General features: G+C 54.3%; 1 protein-coding gene across 1 annotated transcript in view; it reads left to right on the top strand.

Annotated features, from left to right (window-relative positions):
- The first annotated feature begins 1,850 nt into the window (after positions 1–1,850).
- The window catches only part of MROH7 (maestro heat like repeat family member 7), a 30,451-nt gene continuing 15,588 nt past the window's right edge, over positions 1,851–16,713 (top strand). Inside the window, exons 1-12 of the mRNA XM_040978608.1 lie at positions 1,851–3,057; positions 6,883–6,935; positions 7,898–7,978; positions 8,876–8,955; positions 9,213–9,342; positions 10,954–11,049; positions 11,327–11,431; positions 11,584–11,719; positions 13,304–13,416; positions 13,797–13,973; positions 14,402–14,556; positions 16,298–16,436. Coding sequence (XP_040834542.1) covers positions 1,851–3,057; positions 6,883–6,935; positions 7,898–7,978; positions 8,876–8,955; positions 9,213–9,342; positions 10,954–11,049; positions 11,327–11,431; positions 11,584–11,719; positions 13,304–13,416; positions 13,797–13,973; positions 14,402–14,556; positions 16,298–16,436 — 2,472 coding nt within the window. The remainder of the gene's footprint in view (positions 3,058–6,882; positions 6,936–7,897; positions 7,979–8,875; positions 8,956–9,212; positions 9,343–10,953; positions 11,050–11,326; positions 11,432–11,583; positions 11,720–13,303; positions 13,417–13,796; positions 13,974–14,401; positions 14,557–16,297; positions 16,437–16,713) is intronic.

Raw genomic sequence — 16,713 nt, 5'->3', positions numbered from 1 at the left:
AACACTTGTTAGCTCCCGGCAGATGGCATGCTGTGTGTGAGCCACTTGCTGTGTGTCCGACTTCTGGCAGCGCACGGTGCCTGACAGACAGTGTCATTTAGCTAGGGCCTCCCATGGGCCACATGCTCTGCACCAGATGCTACAACACGGCACCTTGGGTGGACTTCTAGGGCAGAGATGAGGAGGTCAAGGCCAGGGCAGGAGACCCTCTGGTCCACATTCACTGAGCTAGTGAGAGGATGTGGTGAGAGCTGAACTCAGGACAAGATGTCTTTAGTCTCCAAATCTTTCTGATAACTAAGCTACTAAGATGCACATCACAGTGGGTAGCCTAAATGATGTAGTGAATGAGCCAGTGCATGAAGAAATCAGAAGGGGCATGGAGGGGATCTTGGCTGCCCAGAGGGCTGGCAGAGTGTGTGGCCTTCCCTCCTTTTTATTTTTTAAGATATATTTTAAATTTTTATTGTGAAAGTCAGATAGAGAGGAAGAAAGAGAGGAAGATATTCCGTCCCATGATTCACTCCCCAAGTGGCCGTAACAGCTGGAGCTGTGCCTATCTGAGACCAGGAGCCCAGAGCCTCTTCTGGGTCTCTCACGTGGTACAGGGTCCCAAGGCTTTGGGCCGTCCTCCACTGCTTTCCCAGGCCACAAACAGGGAGCTGGCTGGGAAGTGGGGTCACTGGGATTAGAACTGGAGTCCATATGGGATCCCTGTGCATGCAAGGTGAGGACTTTAACCGCTAGGCTATTGTGCTGGGCCTGACCTGACCTGCTGCTTGACGTACACTTCCTTGTGAATACTGTGGGGCAGGTGGTTGTGTATATTTTGTGTGTGGGAGTTGGCTAACAGGTGTGTAGACCTGGGCTATAGATTGTGCATGTGTGTGTGTGTTTGTGTGTGTGCAGATGGGAGTTGGCTAACAGGTGGGTATATCTGGCCTGTAGTTGTTCTTCCTCTGACTCAATTTCCTCTGTATCTCCTCCCCCAGGGCCCTAGTCCTGCTTAAGGGCACCATGCATGCAGGTGAGCTGCTGCTACAGGTTCTGTAGCGAGTGCAGGGGATGATGGGAGGGTTAGGGAGTTCATATAGTTAGAGTGCTAGATTGAAGCAGGGTGTTTTTTTCGAACTGCCCAGTGTTCTCCATGTAGCCTGCCCCACCTGGGGCGGATAACCAATTAAGGGCTACAAGCAGCTCTGCACATGGCCTTGAGAATCTAGTGCCAGTGTTACTTGCAGAGTAATTCTAGCAACCCAGGGTGGTTTGGCTCTGGCTTGGAGAGCCTTCACTGCCCAAGGCTCAGGGATACCTGTTGGTGACCTTAGGTCACCAAGTCACACGTGGCTGGCCAGAAATGAGGCAACACACGAGGTTATTCCTTCTCCTTTTCTGCCTTATGTGGCTTTTTTTTTTTTTTTTTTTGTCTCCCAACTGTGTCCTGGCCACTGTGCTGTGACCTGGGGATGCTGCAGGGATGCAGCCACAGACATAGTTTTTGATGCTACAGAGAGCCAAGACTTGGCAAACGGTAGTTGGAGGAGAGGTCAAACCAAGGGCCACCAGCTGAGAGGCAGCGGACTGGCCAAGTGAGAGAAGCGCAAGGGATATGGATGGGAGCCTGGGAGCCCTGAGGGGGATGGCGTGAGATGAGGCTGGACATGGTCACACACAGGTGGTTGTCACAGTCCTGGGACCAAGGGAAGTGGGGGGCTGTGGCAAGGTTCCAGCAGGTGGGAGAACCTGGCTATGTGTCCTTTCTTTCTCTCCCTCTCAGGAGCACTGCAGGAAGTACAGCAGTTGGCCACTGGAGAGAAAGGGGCAGCAGCATTGAGAGCTCCGGAGTGGCCATGGCCCTGAACCCAGAGGCAGGTCTGGAGCTTCAGGAAGACCCAGCAATGCCGCCAGGTCTCCATCCTTGTGGGGCCCTGGGTGTGGACTCCGGCGCTGATCCCGGGTACAACGTGGACATGGCCCTCATTCCCACCTTGAACCCACCTCCCAGTCCTCCCATGGCTCTCACTCCAGACCTCAACTCCACCCTGACTCCTGGCTCCATGAAGGCCCTGGGCCCGGAGTCAGATCACAACCCCAGAGCAACCGATAACAGAGCTGTGGCTTTGGCCTCTCTCCAGAATGCCACTGCCTTTCCTGATGAAGCCCTGGAGCTGGACTTGAATCATGTCTCACAGTCCAGCTCCCAGGGGGCCCAGTGTTCTGCCTCCAGCCCTGCCCTGAGTGCCGGCTCCCCCGAGGCCACTGGCCAGAGCTCAGGGATCCCCTCGGGACCAAATTCAGAGGAGGCCTTCCAGATTCTATCCAGCAGGGGTTTTGATTTAGGGCAGAGTAACTCTAATCCATCCAGACCTGAAACAAACCCATTCATAAGGTCCCATTCAAGAGAAGCCCTGGTCTTGGGCCACTGCATCTCCAGGCCAGGCTCCAAAGCACTCCTTCTCCCAGCCTCCAATACTTCTCTTGCTCCCAACTCCACTCAGCGACTCAGCGTGGCCTCGAGAAACATCTCCAAAGTGGAAGTGAATGTAGCCCTGGCTGCCAGCGAAACAGTCCCTTTGGCTGCGCATAACCTCTCTGGGTCTATTTCCAGAGGATCCTTTGGGACAATCTGGAGATCCAGCTCCAAAGGCACCACCAATTTGACCTCCAACAGCCCTTCCAGATCTGACTTGAACATGACTCTCACTCAGGCCTCGAGTGTGACCCTGATTCCTGGCTCCAGCGATGGGATCAGTCTGCACTCAGGCACCCACGGACCCCTCACCACCCGCTCTCCGCCCTCGTGCATGACTCTGATCCTAGGCTCCAACGAGACCCTCAGTGTGGGCTCCAGCCTCATGTTCAGTGACACCTCGACCTTGACCCTGAGCAGCCAACAGGACTACTCTGAAGACAACAGTATCCGCACTGTGCCCCTTGAGGACACTCTGGAGAACTGGGGCGAGAAGGCCAGTATGGAGGTGGGCCGCTTCCCACTAGGGCTCCCCACTGCCAACACTGGGGACAGGGACAACTTGGCCTTCCGCAACATCCCTGAAGGTGAGTTAGGCGTGGACGGGCAGCAACCATGGAAGTCTGCGTTTGGGTCTGTAGGGTAGGGAGGGGAACATAGAGGAGATAAGAAGGGACTGGCACACCGCCTCTGCTAACTGTGTGACCTAGGGCAAGCCACTAAACCTCCCTGAGCCTTCATTTCCTTAACTGTGCTGTCACCGCGTGATAATACTTCTACTCTCTCCAAATTATAAGCCTTCCATTCCAAATGCACCCTTTTCTTTCGTTCTGGTGTTTCTGGCCCAAGCTTGCTCAGTGGCTCAGGCAGGCTCCAGGCTAGGTTCAGCGCTGTGGGGAAGTCCCCAGGTGGCAGATCTCTCCCGGTACAATCAGGCCTGGAGCCTGTGCCTTGCTCCTGGCATGCAGGAATCCTGTAAGTCCACCTGTCAGCTTGCGATGCTGCAAATGTCCTGGGCCAGTGGTCAGGCGCTGTGCTTGCATCGATACCAGACTGTGATTAAAAACGATGACCACGACCTTATGCATTCCCATCTGCTGAAGTGAGAATTCCATTTCCAATTCTCAAAACTGACTTAGCTATTAGAGTTGTGTTTTTCCATATACCTTTTAGAATATCTAGGTCTTCCCCCCCCAAAAAAACTTAGCTTTTTATATATGAGAATGTTATTAATTTATCCATTTATTTAAATGTTCCTTATGTAGGATGTGCACTTTATTAAGAAATTTTCCATAAAGATCTAGTACATTTTCTTTTTTTTTTAAGATTTATTTATTTTTTATTACAAAGTCAGATATACAGAGAGGAAGAGAGACAGAGAGGAAGATCTTCCATCCGATGGTTCACTCTCCAAGTGACCGCAACGGCTGGAGCTGAGCCAATCTGAAGCCAGGAGCTCTTCCGGGTCTCCCCCGTGGGTGCAGGGTCCCAAAGCTTTGGGACATGCTCGACTGCTTTCCCAGGCCACAAGCAGGGAGCTGGGTGGGAAGCAGGGTCGCCACGATTAGAGCCGGCGATCATATGGGATCCCAGTGCATGCAAGGTGAGGATTTTAACCACTACGCTATCGTGTCAGATCCTAATAGCACAGAATTTGTGGGGTGGACTCATTGCTTGAGCCCTTGGTACTGCCACAGTGTTGCTAGAAAGCCACTGGGGTGAGTCAGGGGTCATGTTGTGGTGGTTTTGGACAGTAGAAATTGAGTGTAGAAAGAATGGAATTTTATTTAAGTAAGAAAAAGAAGCTCAGAACAAATTGATGGGAGGGGCTGGCAGAAACTGACCAAGTCTCAGGGGCTCAGCATTTTGGGGTATTTGTGCGTCTTTACCACGTTGTATCTGCAAGGAGCAAAGGTAGTGCTGGTGTGTTAGTTACTGGGGGAACTGGGCGCAGTCTTTCCCAGCTTGCTTTTATGGAAGCCCAGATCCTATCATGGAAACCTCAGGCCCTATTATGGCTGAGAGGTGATAGTGGGGCCTCCATCTTGGTTTGGTCAGTGTGCAGGTGCTGGCGAGGAGCCACGCCATGGCGCTAGTCTGGCCTGCTGCTAATTTTCCTGGCTCCCCCCCTGGAGGTCCCTGTCCTGCCCTGGTGAGATGCCCCGTTGCTCATCCCGAGTTCCATTCATTCACCTGCACACAATTTCAGGCTTCACTCAGCAGCCAGCTCTGGCTATTATACTTTCCCTCCAACTGACCAGGGGAACACCTTCCCTTTTTCTTTTTAACTTTCTTTTTAATACTGTTTACATAGTTGGGAGGGATGCATGCCCATGTGGGTCTCCAATTGAGGTGGAGATCTGGAGGATGGTGGGTGAGACAAATGTTTTATTTTTTTTTTTTCTCCTGCATCTGCAGTGAAAGGAGAGAGAGCCACTCCTTGCTGTCAAACTGTATCAGCACTTGGAGACGGGGGCAGATATTTGATGACGCCTTAGAGTCCCTACTGTGGGAAGAATGTTTTGAGGGTGTCATTTGAATGGCTTTGATTGTTCTGAGGTGCTGTTGGCTTTGTTGCTCCAGAGTTGAGGAAATCTTTCCAAGGTCAATTGGCTGACCAAGTCCACCTTAGTGCATCTACAGGCCCAGAAACAGGTTGCAAAGTTTGGCCAGGAGAGTGGTACAGCCTGTTCTGCTCTCCATTTTCTGACAAGGCACTTGGCATTCTTGGGCCCAGAAAAACTGGCTGTCATGTCCCCGTGTGCTTCTGGATGTGCTGTCCACTGCACAGGCATCAGTTACCGAGGAGGCACAGTCCAAACACACGCACTCCAAGGTCAGACCTCATATCTTTTCTTTTTAAAAGATTTATTTTATTTTTATTGGAAAGTCAGATTTACAGAAAGGAGAAGACGGAGAGGAAGATCTTCCATCCACTGATTCATTCTCTAAGCAGCCACAATGGCCGGAGCTGAGCCGATCCAAAGCCAGGAGCCTCTTCTGGGTCTCCCACAAGAGGGTGCAGGGTCCCAAAGCCCTGGGCTTCCACTGACTGCTTTCCCAGGCCACAAGCAGGGAGATGGATGGGAAGCAGGGTCACCGGGATTAGAACCAGCACCCATATGGGATCCCTGTGCATTCAAGGCAAGGACTTTAGGTGCTAGGCTACCGTGCTGGGCCCCAGCCCACATATCTTGTGATCTTTCCTGTGACTGGGATTTAACTCGTGTGTGTACCTGCTAATTCAGTGACAGATTCATTGTGTCTCCTGCACCAGGCAACCCACAGTAGTGGAAGCAGCTGCCTGATCAGTTTCACTCCAAGCCCCATCTCTCATGGCATCCCTTCAACATGAGTCTTATCATTCTAGGAGCCCTCTCCCTTGACTTTAGTGCCAGCGGTGTCGGGCTCATCCTGGGCTTTCCATGCCCAAGAGCTTCCCAGAAATGACCGTTTCTCCAAGGAGTCTTGTTCATTTCAGTGGAGAATGGTGTTTGGAAACCAAGATCTTGGCTCTAGCTATGTTCCCCTCTTCCTTTGGGCTCCATCTTCCAGGCTGTGTCTAGTGGCCCAGATGTTGATGAAGTTCCAGGCTCTCATAGGTCCTCATGAACTTGACCTCCAAGGGAAGACCCTGCTCTTCTTGGGGCTTCCCCTCAATGCCCTCATGAAGGCCTCTCTTGTTTGCCCCTGGGCCAATTACTATGGCTGGGGCCTGGGCACTCTGACCCAGCTGGAGTTCAGGCCCCCCAGTTGGAAGAAGGGCTGATGGGTGGAGCTTGCAGCATCCAGCCTTGCCAATCACACAGAATGAGAATCCACAGAATGAGCCCCTGTGGAGACAGGGGCTCTTTCACTAACAGGAGGGGAGGGTGAACTTGACAAACAGCCCTATACCTAGTAGGGGTTAAGTTAGAAATTGGGGTAACTGCTGAGAGAGGGCAAGAGGGCATGATGGGAGGGTGCAGTGGATCCTCGTGTAGTCTGGTGGTCAGCAGAGGCTTCTCTGAGGGGTGGCAGGCAGGCAGAGACCTGGAGGAGGGATGCCCAGGTAGGGGAAAGCATTTGTACAAAGGCCCTGAAGAGGCTCCTGGGGTGGGAGTGTGGGGTGGCAGCTGCAAGGAGGCCAGACATGATGAGAAAGGGGTGAGGCTGGGCAGGGGGACAGAGAAGAGAGATGACAAGGGAGGGCTGACCGTGAAGGCCCCGGCAGTGATGTGTGTTCCATGCTGCATGAAGCGGGGCACCCTGGAAGAATGTCAGAGAGGGCAGGGGACCGAGCTGATGTGCACATTGTAGCTGTGGCAGGAAGGAACATGTCAGGGTGGTCTGGTGGGGGAGGGCAGATGGGACTCTGGAACCCTGGGCACACCATCTGCTTCCCTTTCTCTGCCCTCTTCTCCTCGGACCAGGAGCCTTCAGTGAAGTGACTTCACGCCTGACAAAGGGGCCGGACAAGAGAGAGGTTGGTAGTGGGAGGGCTTGCCTCCTGTCCAGCCCTGCGGCTCTGCAGTTCCTCGCACCTTCACCCACCTGCTCTTCCCTCCCACGTGTCCCTCGCTGCCTGTGGCCCTGTGCGCCATCCTCATGCCTCCACCTTCTTGTCTGTTGCCTGCACCAGCTCCCTACCCCAGTCTGCCCTAATCACAGCCGTGTCCTCAGCCTCTAGGGTGTACTCAGCTCTCTGTGGTGTGGAGTGAGATGAACTTGAGGGGAAGGGTGAGGCTGGAGCAGCTGCCACGACCCCTCACCTTCCAGGACCTCTTTCCACATCATCTCTCATTCTTCCTTCCTTGGGCTGCCTTGCAACATGAGCAAGCTGAAGTCCAGAGTGTTAGAGCGGGCCAGTACCTGGCTCAGCATAGCCTCTGCAGCGCTTCCACTGGCCACTGCTGGTTGTAAGGGAACCTGTCTGCTTTGTGGGAGGCCTGAGAGGATCTCACGGCTGTCTTTAGCCCATCACACTCTCCATGGCTTTAGCCCGCTCTGCTTTCTCCACTAAATGAAGTTAATTTTTCTGGTTCTCTTTTGTCCTTTTGCTGTAAGCTGGTGGGAACTAACAGACTAACTGTGCATGGATTAATGTGTCCCCTTGCTCAAGGACAAAATGCTGTGGTCTGATCTTTCGGAAGTGGAGTTTCAAGACTAGAGGGTGGGACCCTTTCTGTCCTTCCCTGAAGGTGACTGGAAAGAACAAGGTGCTTTGCAGCCCTCCTCCAAATGCTGGCTTCCAGGATTCCCCCCGACCCTGAGTTGTCCCAGTCCGTACCCCACCCTCAGGTTCTTCTGGTGACATTAGGGCTGACAGCTAAGGCTGATTTGCCTATGGGATACCAGATCATTTTAAGAGGTACTATGTGGGCGGCTCCAAGGACTGGGGGTGCGGGGTTTCATCCTGTGGTTTTTGCCTTCCATTGCCCCCTCAAGGCGGACAAGATGAGCACCCACCAGGAGAAACAGGATCTTCTGGAAGCAGGAGAGAAGAAGACCATGATGAAGAAGATGATGGTGCGGGAGCCATATGCGGGTCTGTGGCATTGGTGGGGGACCAAGAGTGACAGCTCTCCAGTTCAACTGCTGATGGGACCTGGAGCCGGGGGGGGGGGGGAAGAATGATGGGGAGCCAGGACTGGGGACCGGAGTCACAGCCCTGCCTCTGTCTGCTCTCCACTTGCTCTTAGGGAGCTGGGATGACTTGTTTCTCTTCCCTGAGCCTCACTCTTCCCATCTGGGAAAGGGGTGTGGCATGCCTGTGTAGTTGGGAGAACATAGCCCAATGACTGTTCTGTTGCTAACCCTTGGGCACCTGAGCCTGAGTTTTCATTTTGTAATACATTCCCTTCCCCCCTCAGAAAGTCTTCCTTCCTCTCCCCATTTCTGCAAAAAGTCTCCTCTCGTTAAGCCATCCACATGGAGACCAGCCAGAAATGAACACTGAGCTTTCCAAATTTACACCTGGCTTAGTGTGTCTCAGAGAGAGAGAAAGCAAAAAGAATTCTTGTCCCATCTCCTCATATCTGAGCACCTACTGTGTGTAGGTGAGGGTGAGGACGTTTTTCAAGATATTCAAGCAGTTTCCAAAATTGGTGCCTGGTGGCCCCCGCTTAAGGCCAGTGTGGGCTCTGACTATGCTTCCGTCATGATGCCATGGGAGACACTGCTTTGCAGGACCCTGCCCATGCCATGTGGGCCTGTGGCTGGCCAGGGCTGTGATGCTCTGTGTGCGGGCTCAGAAAGGGTCTCAGGCCCCTTGGAGGGAGGCCAGGCAGGACGCAAGGCTGACAGGGAGTTCAGCCCACGCTGGTGGGCACCTTCTGCTGTCATCCATGATAGCAGGATGGTTTTGTCTGGGTGGGCTGCAGCAGCTCCACGCCCTCACGGACCCCTCTGTAATCCCCTGTCCAGAGGCAGATCCAGGAGGAGCCGCGGGATTCGCTCTCGAGCTCCGTCCGGCGGCAGGCCATGGAGACCCTGACACAGCTGAGGTACCCCCCCCCCCGACTCTTCTTCCCTCTTCCCGGGGCCCCATCTGTCTCTGTGTTGCACTCCCATCACTCCCTTGGGCCTTTTACTGGCCCCATACCCAGTCCCTGCCCTTTCTGCTGATATCCCCCGCTATGTGTCGTCTAAACCTCCCCTCCCATTCCCCTGCCTGGACCCAGCGACCTCATCACCCCAGCCCTGCGCCCTTAGCCCAAGGCCCCATCCCTGACCTGGCACCCTTATGGTTTCTCCCTCCCAGTCACACCCAGCCCAGCCTGGGCGTGCGGGAGCGGTCGGAGCTGGTCAACACATGTGTGCAAAGCGTGTTCTCCCTGCCCTCTGTGCAGGCCATGCAAGAGAAGGATGAGGCCAAGGCCGAGGCCATTCAGGTGAGGCAGGGCACTGTGGAGGGTAGGGGAAGGCATCAGTATTGCTGGAATGAGGGGCGAGGCTGGCCGGGGACATCAGAGGCTCTGGGTGTGAGAGCTGCCCTGGGTTGGTGCCTGCTTGAGCAGCTGCAGCCTCAGGCAGCTCCCCTCCCTTCTCTGCCACATGTCCCAGGCCAGCCCAGTGCTCCATACTGCACAGATCCTGGAATGGAGGCATGGCCCAGGTGGTGTCAGGGGTCTCGTTGGCAGAGCTGAAAGATCAAAGAGCTTGTTAGCTGGAGGGGTTGGCAGCAGGAGCAGACAGAGAGACCTGTGGACAGGGGCTGCTTGGTGTCCTCGTTCAAGCATCAGGCAAGACTTCTGGGAGAGGGAGAGTGGACCAGGTTACACATGAGGGAGCTAGGTCTTGCAGCGCATGCACAGAGTCTCAAGAAAATCAAGGGTGCCTTGGGGCAGCGGGGCCTCTCTGCTGCAGTTCCAGAGATGACCAGCAGAGGGGAGTGATGCACAGTAGTCAGCAACTGGTGGCCCACCAGGTAGGCAGTGAGGCTTACGTGGTGTGGGTGCTGTCACCCTAAGGACTACGGCTCTGAAGGGTGTGCTGACCCTGGAAGGCTGGTCAGTGATAACTGATGAGACAGACTGGAGTGACAAGAGAGGTAGGGTCTTCCTATAGAACCTGAAACCCATTGCTCAGTTTAATATATGTGTATTGCCTGCGGTCAGGACTGTGGAGTAGCCCAGAGGTGAAGACTGTGAACAGAGAGGAGGGATGGCTCCATTAAGGGACAAGTTGGGAAATCTCTCTGGGTCTAGGAGTGGCAGCACAACAGAGAATTAGAGATAACGCAAGCGAGGATGAGACCCTCTTCTTTGGCTAGAACGTGTGCCTATCCATCCCCTAGACTGTTCATTACGTTGAAAATCCCTTTGTGGCATGACCTGGGACAGATAACCCCTCATTTGCAAAAGGATAAAAAGAACGTGAGACCCAAGTAATGTGGCACCATTTACAGGCAGCATGCACTGTGTGTCCCCTGGGACAGTCTCAGTGTATGGTGGCACCCTAAGGTGAGAGGAGCAGGATGTGGATGCCTCATTTGTCAGTTACTGATGGACCGACTGCAACCCGTGGGAGGGAAGCCATTTGTCTCACATCATCCATCAGCTCATTGGAATGGTGAGACTGGCAGCAGTTCAGAACTGTTGAACTATCAAAACTGCTTGAACAGAACCCTCAGAGCATGCCTCACATCGGGGACCTGGGATGGGTGGGAGCCTGGGTGGGGCTTTTCCCTTTTTTTCTCCCCTTACCTCAGATACAGGGAAAAATGATGATATTAGTGTGGAAACAATGGTATTACCCAGTTACCTGTAGCCCTTGACCCTTTGTACCCTAATCAACTAAGTAAGATTATTTAAAAAAAAGAAGAAGAAGAAGAAGAAGAAGAAGAAGAAGAAGAAGAAGAAGCAGCTAACATCAGATCTCAGCTTGCCTTCAGAGCTGGGACCAGAAAGCAGTGCCGCTTCTCTTGGCTGCACACAGAGGTTGCCTGGGGCTGGCATCAACTCCAGCGAGCCCCTCGCAGCCTGGCCCTTTCCTGTCCACAGACCCTCTACCATCAGACCCTGGATGCTCTGCAGAAGCTGCTCAATGCCCTCTTCATTGAGGACCCCACTCCGGCCGGGCTGAAGAGCATCTTGGAGGTGCGGGGGGTGGGGGAGAGGTGTGAGGTTGGGGTAGAGAAGGGAGGGGGAGAAAAGGCAGAGGCAAGAAATGAGCAGGAACTGAAGGGGGAGCAGGGTAGGACTGGACCCACAGGAGTGATTTGACTTCAGGGTGTTCTCTTGGGCCTGCGGGATTCTCACCCCATCATGCTCACTGTCCCTCACACAGCTTCAGCTGTCCCTACTCCTCTGGTACAAGCTGGCTTGAGCTCCTTCGTCCCCTGGCAGCAGTTCTGAGTCTTGTCCTATTCCACAGCCTCTGGGCCCCTGGATGAACTCTGGGAAGGCGCACGAGCGAGCACGGGCTGTGAACAGCAATGTCTCTGTGTTGAACCACACGCTTCTGACCCTGCCCTTCTTTGTGAGTGCTTCCTGGGAGGGGTGAACACTTCTAAGCAGAGTCCTCTCCGCTCAGGGTTCTGCCAGGGTCAGACTGTCCAGCTCAGCTTGCTGTTGACTGTATAGCATTACCGAGTCCACATGCCTCAGGCCCTAAGATTACGACTCCAACAGATGTCCTCAGGGTTCCCGGCGCTGGGTCTTCTCCTGGGGAGGCTCATCCTTCGCATTGGAGACCCTGATGAGGAGATTGGCCGGGAGGCTCTGGATGGCATCATCATCCTCTACACGATCCTGGAACTCCAAAAACGTAAGCCCTCTGGTCCACTCCCGGCAGTGACTTGCTTGGGAATCAGCTGCAGCCTTGGTTGGCCAAAGGCAGGGGCCGACGGAGGATACTGGCGTAGGGTTCAGTGGGGACAGTGGAAACTGGTGTGAAGCTGTGGTCCCTGCAGAACCACGGGATAGGGGCCTCCAACAAGCCTGTCTTGATGTAAACAACCCTTCTATCTAGACTTTTCCTTACCCTTTTAAGTTTAACCCGTGATTGTCACTATTACCTTTCCATGGTATCAGATTCTTTGATTCACTCCTCAAATGACTGCAACAGCCAGAATTGAGCTGATCCGAAACCAGGAGCCTGGAGCTTCTTTCAGCTCTTCCGCGTGGGTTTAGGGGCTCAAACACTTGCAGCAATTTCTGCTACTTTCCCAGGCCATGAGCAGAGAGCCAGATTGGAAGTGGAGCCACTGGGACTTGAACTGGTACCCATATGGGAAGACCCAGATTCACTTCCCAGCATCTGACTGGGGCCTGATTGATTGACCCAATCCTAGTTAATTTAACGATAGTCTCATCCACCAGGAGGATTAAAAATGAGGCAGAACCACGTGTGGGCAAGATGTGGCACAATGGGTCCCTCATACACTGCCGGTGGGAACGCCATGGGTGCCCCAAGTGAATGGCTCAGCCACATGGAAAGCTGAGCCTGAGGGCTGCCCTGTGGCCTGACATCTCCACTCCTAGGGCTAGCTAGCACATGCGGAGAGACAGCAGCACCAGGCGGAGTGGCTGCTCACAGCCTCCGGTCCAGCACAGCAGGCAGGCTGTGTACGCTGGGAGTGCTCAGACCCTGGAAAATGATCTAGCTTTGGGAATGAGTGCAAGAACTGGCACTTGTTTCCCAGGGTAGACCAGTCACACTCCCTAGCATGTTTTGTGCAGAGGATCCAGACCCAAAAGGCATAGTTTTTAAAATTTTATTTATTTATTTATTTATTTATTTATTTATGTAAAGTTAGATTTACAAACAGAAGGAGAGATATAGAGGAAGATCTACCATCTGCTGGTTCACTCCCCAAGTGGCTGCAAAAGCTGGAGCTGAGCCGATCCGAAGTCAGGATCCAGGAGCTTCTTCTGAGTTTCCCACATGGGTGCAGGTTCCCAAGGCTTTGGGCCATCCTTTATTGCTTTCCCAGGTCACAAGCAGGGAGATGGAGGGGAAATGGAGCAGCCGGGATACGAACTCATATGGGATTCTGGTACATGCAAGGCGAGGACTTTACTAGGCTATGACGCTGGGCCTGAGAACATTGTTCTTGAATCCCGAAATACTCAGTGGAACTCTTAAGTATTGGCTGAACAATCAGGATAACGATGGTTCTAGGTGTGGGAGGAAGACAGTGACTGGCAAGGACATTCAGGAGGGGCTTCTGGGTTGCTGAATCAGCTCTGTTTGCTCACCTGGTGCCGGCCACATGGGGATGGTCTGTAAGAACGGATCAGTCTGGTTCCTTAAGATTTGAATTCTTGGGTTTAATAATAATAATAATAATAATAATAATAATAATAAAGCCAGGTGTTCAGGCCTCACTGAGAAGGTCTCTCCCTGCAGGAGCCAGAGATAAAGAGGAAACCAACAAGAAGGAGTTGTATGAGAGCAACAAGCGCTTCCTGGGGCCCTACAACCCCGTCAGCCCCTGTCAGAACATTCTGCGTGTGATCGCGGTGACTGGCCACCCCTACCCAGCACCCCAGAGCCCTTGCGGGGGCAGGGAGGCAAGAAGGGAATGGCCTTGGGTCCCAAATGCCTGCTCTTTGCCTTCCTGTTTGCAGGGCAGGTTAAGTAAGGTCTCTTGGCTGCTAGCCTTCCCCAACCACACCAGCATGGGAGTCCATCCTAAGTGCCGCTTCCTCTCATTCCTCTGGTCATTGCCATGGTCCATGACCTGTGGCCTTTTATTCCATGATTCATGTCACTGTCCTAGTCGCCCTTGACACCCCAAATTGTGTGGCTGTTCCCCCAAAGGATCCAACACTCAGATCTAACACCTGAATGTGCGTGGCCCCCTCGTCAGGCTCCCTCGTCCCATGTGCCTGTGTTTCAGGAGTTCGGAGACTTCCTGGGGCCCCAGCAGGTAAAGGACCTGCTGCTGGCAGCCCTGGAGGGGCTCAAAGGCAGCCCAGAGACCCCGGGGAAGGACTCCGGGGAGATGGTACAGCTGGCCTCGGAGGTTACCCTCAGCTCGGTCCTGGAGTGGTACCGCCACAGGGCGCTGGAGGTGGTAAGACCTGGGGGTGGAGTGCAGGTTCTGGAATGTCACTGGGGTCTGAAACACACACACACACACACATACACACACATACATACTCACGAGAGTGCACACACACACACACACACACATACCAGGCATGTGCCGTTCCTTGGGACAGCCTGCCTGACAACGTGCACTATGGTGGAGGTGTGGGTCTCTTACCCCGAGCACCAGGGAAGGGCTGGGCTGGGCTGGGCTGGGCCGGGCTGGGCCTCCCACATGGCAGGCCTGTCCCTTACTACTCCTGGAGTGGCTGGAGCAGGAAAAGGGGCCCCCATCCTATCCATCCCTCCTTGCTTTCTTCCTTCTTCCTCCCTCCTCCCCACTGCCCCTCCCCCACTCTTCCCTCCTGCCTGCTCACAGCTGTCCCCCCACCTCCCACCCCTGCTCTGCCCCAGATCCCGGAAATCATGCAAGGAATCTACATGCAGCTGAGCCACATCCAGGAGCCCCGGGCCCGTGAGGTGGCCCTGCTGCCCGTCTCCCTCCTGGCCAGCTCCTTTATGACCGAGGTCGTGGTGGCCCTCCTGATGTGTCCCCTCCCGCTGGACAGGTACCACGTGAGAAGGGGTCATCAGCCACTACTCATCAGCCCCACCCTGGACTGGGAAACCTCCTCCTGCCCAGAGAAGCCCCTTGCCCTTCCAGACAGCTCCTTCTGTGATCATTGGGCTTCAGGTGCCCACTCCGCACCCAGGAACGCTGTTGGGTGTCAGTGCTGGGAGTTAGCGTGGCTTCTACATTCTCACCTCAGCCCCATTCTGGAGATGAGGAAACCAAGGTGCAGGGGAAGTTTCTTGCTTTGAACGCTTGTTGAGCAAGCAGCAGAACAAGGGCCTGCCCTGGAGCTGATGGACTCCAGGCCCAGAGCCTGCTCAGTGCTGCTCTAGGGAGGAGACCTGAGTGTGTGTCCCGACCCTGCTCCAAGTAGCCTGCTTGCCTACTCGGGGCTTCTGTTTTCTCTCATAGACCAAAGGAGAAAATAACTTCTGTTTTCCTTCGCCAGGCAGTGGCCATGGCAAAGTAGTGCAGCCAGCTGAGTAAGGTGCACACATGGGCCTGGATCCATGTAGGGGAGCCCTCCACACCCACTGCCTTGAGGATGCAGTGGGCAGAGGGGATGGAGGCTGATGGTGACCCATGTGGCTGGCCTCAGCCTCCCAGGTCAGGAAACGCATTGGCTTGTTGAGCGTCACTGGAAAATCACCATGCAGAACTGCACACACACAGAGTGCTCTGGGAGGGACAGTGGTGTCCTGTGTGGAAAACAAGGTCACTCAAGGTGGAGACAGCCCTGAGGACCCACTCCATCCTCTCACCTTCAAGAACATCATAGTTTCTGACTCTGCCGCCTGTCTGGGGTTCGCCTCTTGCAGCCACTAAACACTCAGACTTACAAGCTGCCCTGGGTATACTCGGGGTCACAGGAGCTCCTCCCAGCAGTGGTCCCAGAGCTGGCCAAGGAGCAAGGCCAGCCAGTTCCACAGGGCCTGTCATTTAAGGTGGCACTCTCCTCCTAGAGGACACACATGCACTGGCACCAGCCCCAAAGCAAGGGCCTCCTTAAAGTGTGCACCCTGTCTGAGTCACTTTCCTCACCCCTGGTGTTGACATTGAGTCTAGAAGCTGGTATCTCCCTTTCTGGCCTCCCAAGTGAGAGAAAGTGATTCATAGGGCAGGTGTGGGTGCTATGCTCCCCACAGTTGCTTCCATGTACCCACAACGACAAATCCAGCTAGGCCCTGACTGCTGAAACTTCCTAGAGTTAGTGTCTAGTGTCTCCCTGTCCTGATACAATGTACAGATTTACCTCCTTGCTTTGCTGCCCTAAGCAATGTTGCCTAGCAACGTAGTTAGCATGCTCTTTCTCAGGTTTCTAGGGGAACAGAGCTGGGCAATGGATGGAAGGTTCAGCCCTGCTGCTGGAGGGAAATGAGTTTTTAACCCTTTAGTTTATGCACTCATCAGTCTTCTCTGCTTGCTGTGATGGGAGTGCTGCAGGCTGGCATTTGGCAAGCCATGTGCTGTCCCCATCTGGGGTCTGCCTTCTGAGGGCCAGGGGTGGGTAGTCGCCATCTAAAGATGGCAATAAGGGTGATACTCAGGCCCCAGAGGATTCTTGCTCCTTGGTAGATCTGGTCACGCCTTGACCTGCAGCTCCTCAGACCTCTCTGAGCCTGCTCATTTCTTGCCAGCATGTGCCCACGGGTGCTCCTGCACGGACTTTGTACCTTGTCCCTTGAGGAACCACGTGGGGCTAATTGGGTTAACTCTCTCCCCACAACCCTTGGCAGCAACGGGGCAGAGATGTGGCGGCAGCTGATCCTGCGCAAGCCCAGCTGTGATGTCCGTGACCTCCTGGACCTGCTGCTGACCAGCCTGAAGGAGAAGCCCGTCACCAAAAAGGGCAGGGCCTCCATCGTGCCCCTGGCGGTGAGGACCAGCTACCTGCTCCCATCACTGCCTCTGCACCTGTCCGTCCTCCCCCATCCCTTCCTTGACTGGGCTCCGCATGCCTGGCTTCCTGGGCCCCCAAGTGCGTGGCCTTGGCCAGGTGTCTGCCTTCAGGCTCTTGCTGGAGTGGACAGGAGCATTAGCGCCCTCTTGCGGTTGATAGCGGCAGCCTGGGACAGTGGACACAGAGTGGTCCAGCAGCAGCAGACTAAACTCTGGTTTTGCTGTGCTACTGGGTGAGTCCCTTCACCCCCCG

This window comes from Ochotona curzoniae, unplaced genomic scaffold (assembly GCF_017591425.1).
Source record: "Ochotona curzoniae isolate NIBS_2020 unplaced genomic scaffold, NIBS_Ocur_1.0 contig_291, whole genome shotgun sequence".
Lineage (NCBI taxonomy): Eukaryota > Metazoa > Chordata > Mammalia > Lagomorpha > Ochotonidae > Ochotona > Ochotona curzoniae.
The sequence above is the reverse complement of the archived record's forward strand: the minus strand, read 5'-3'. Positions and strand labels throughout refer to the sequence as shown.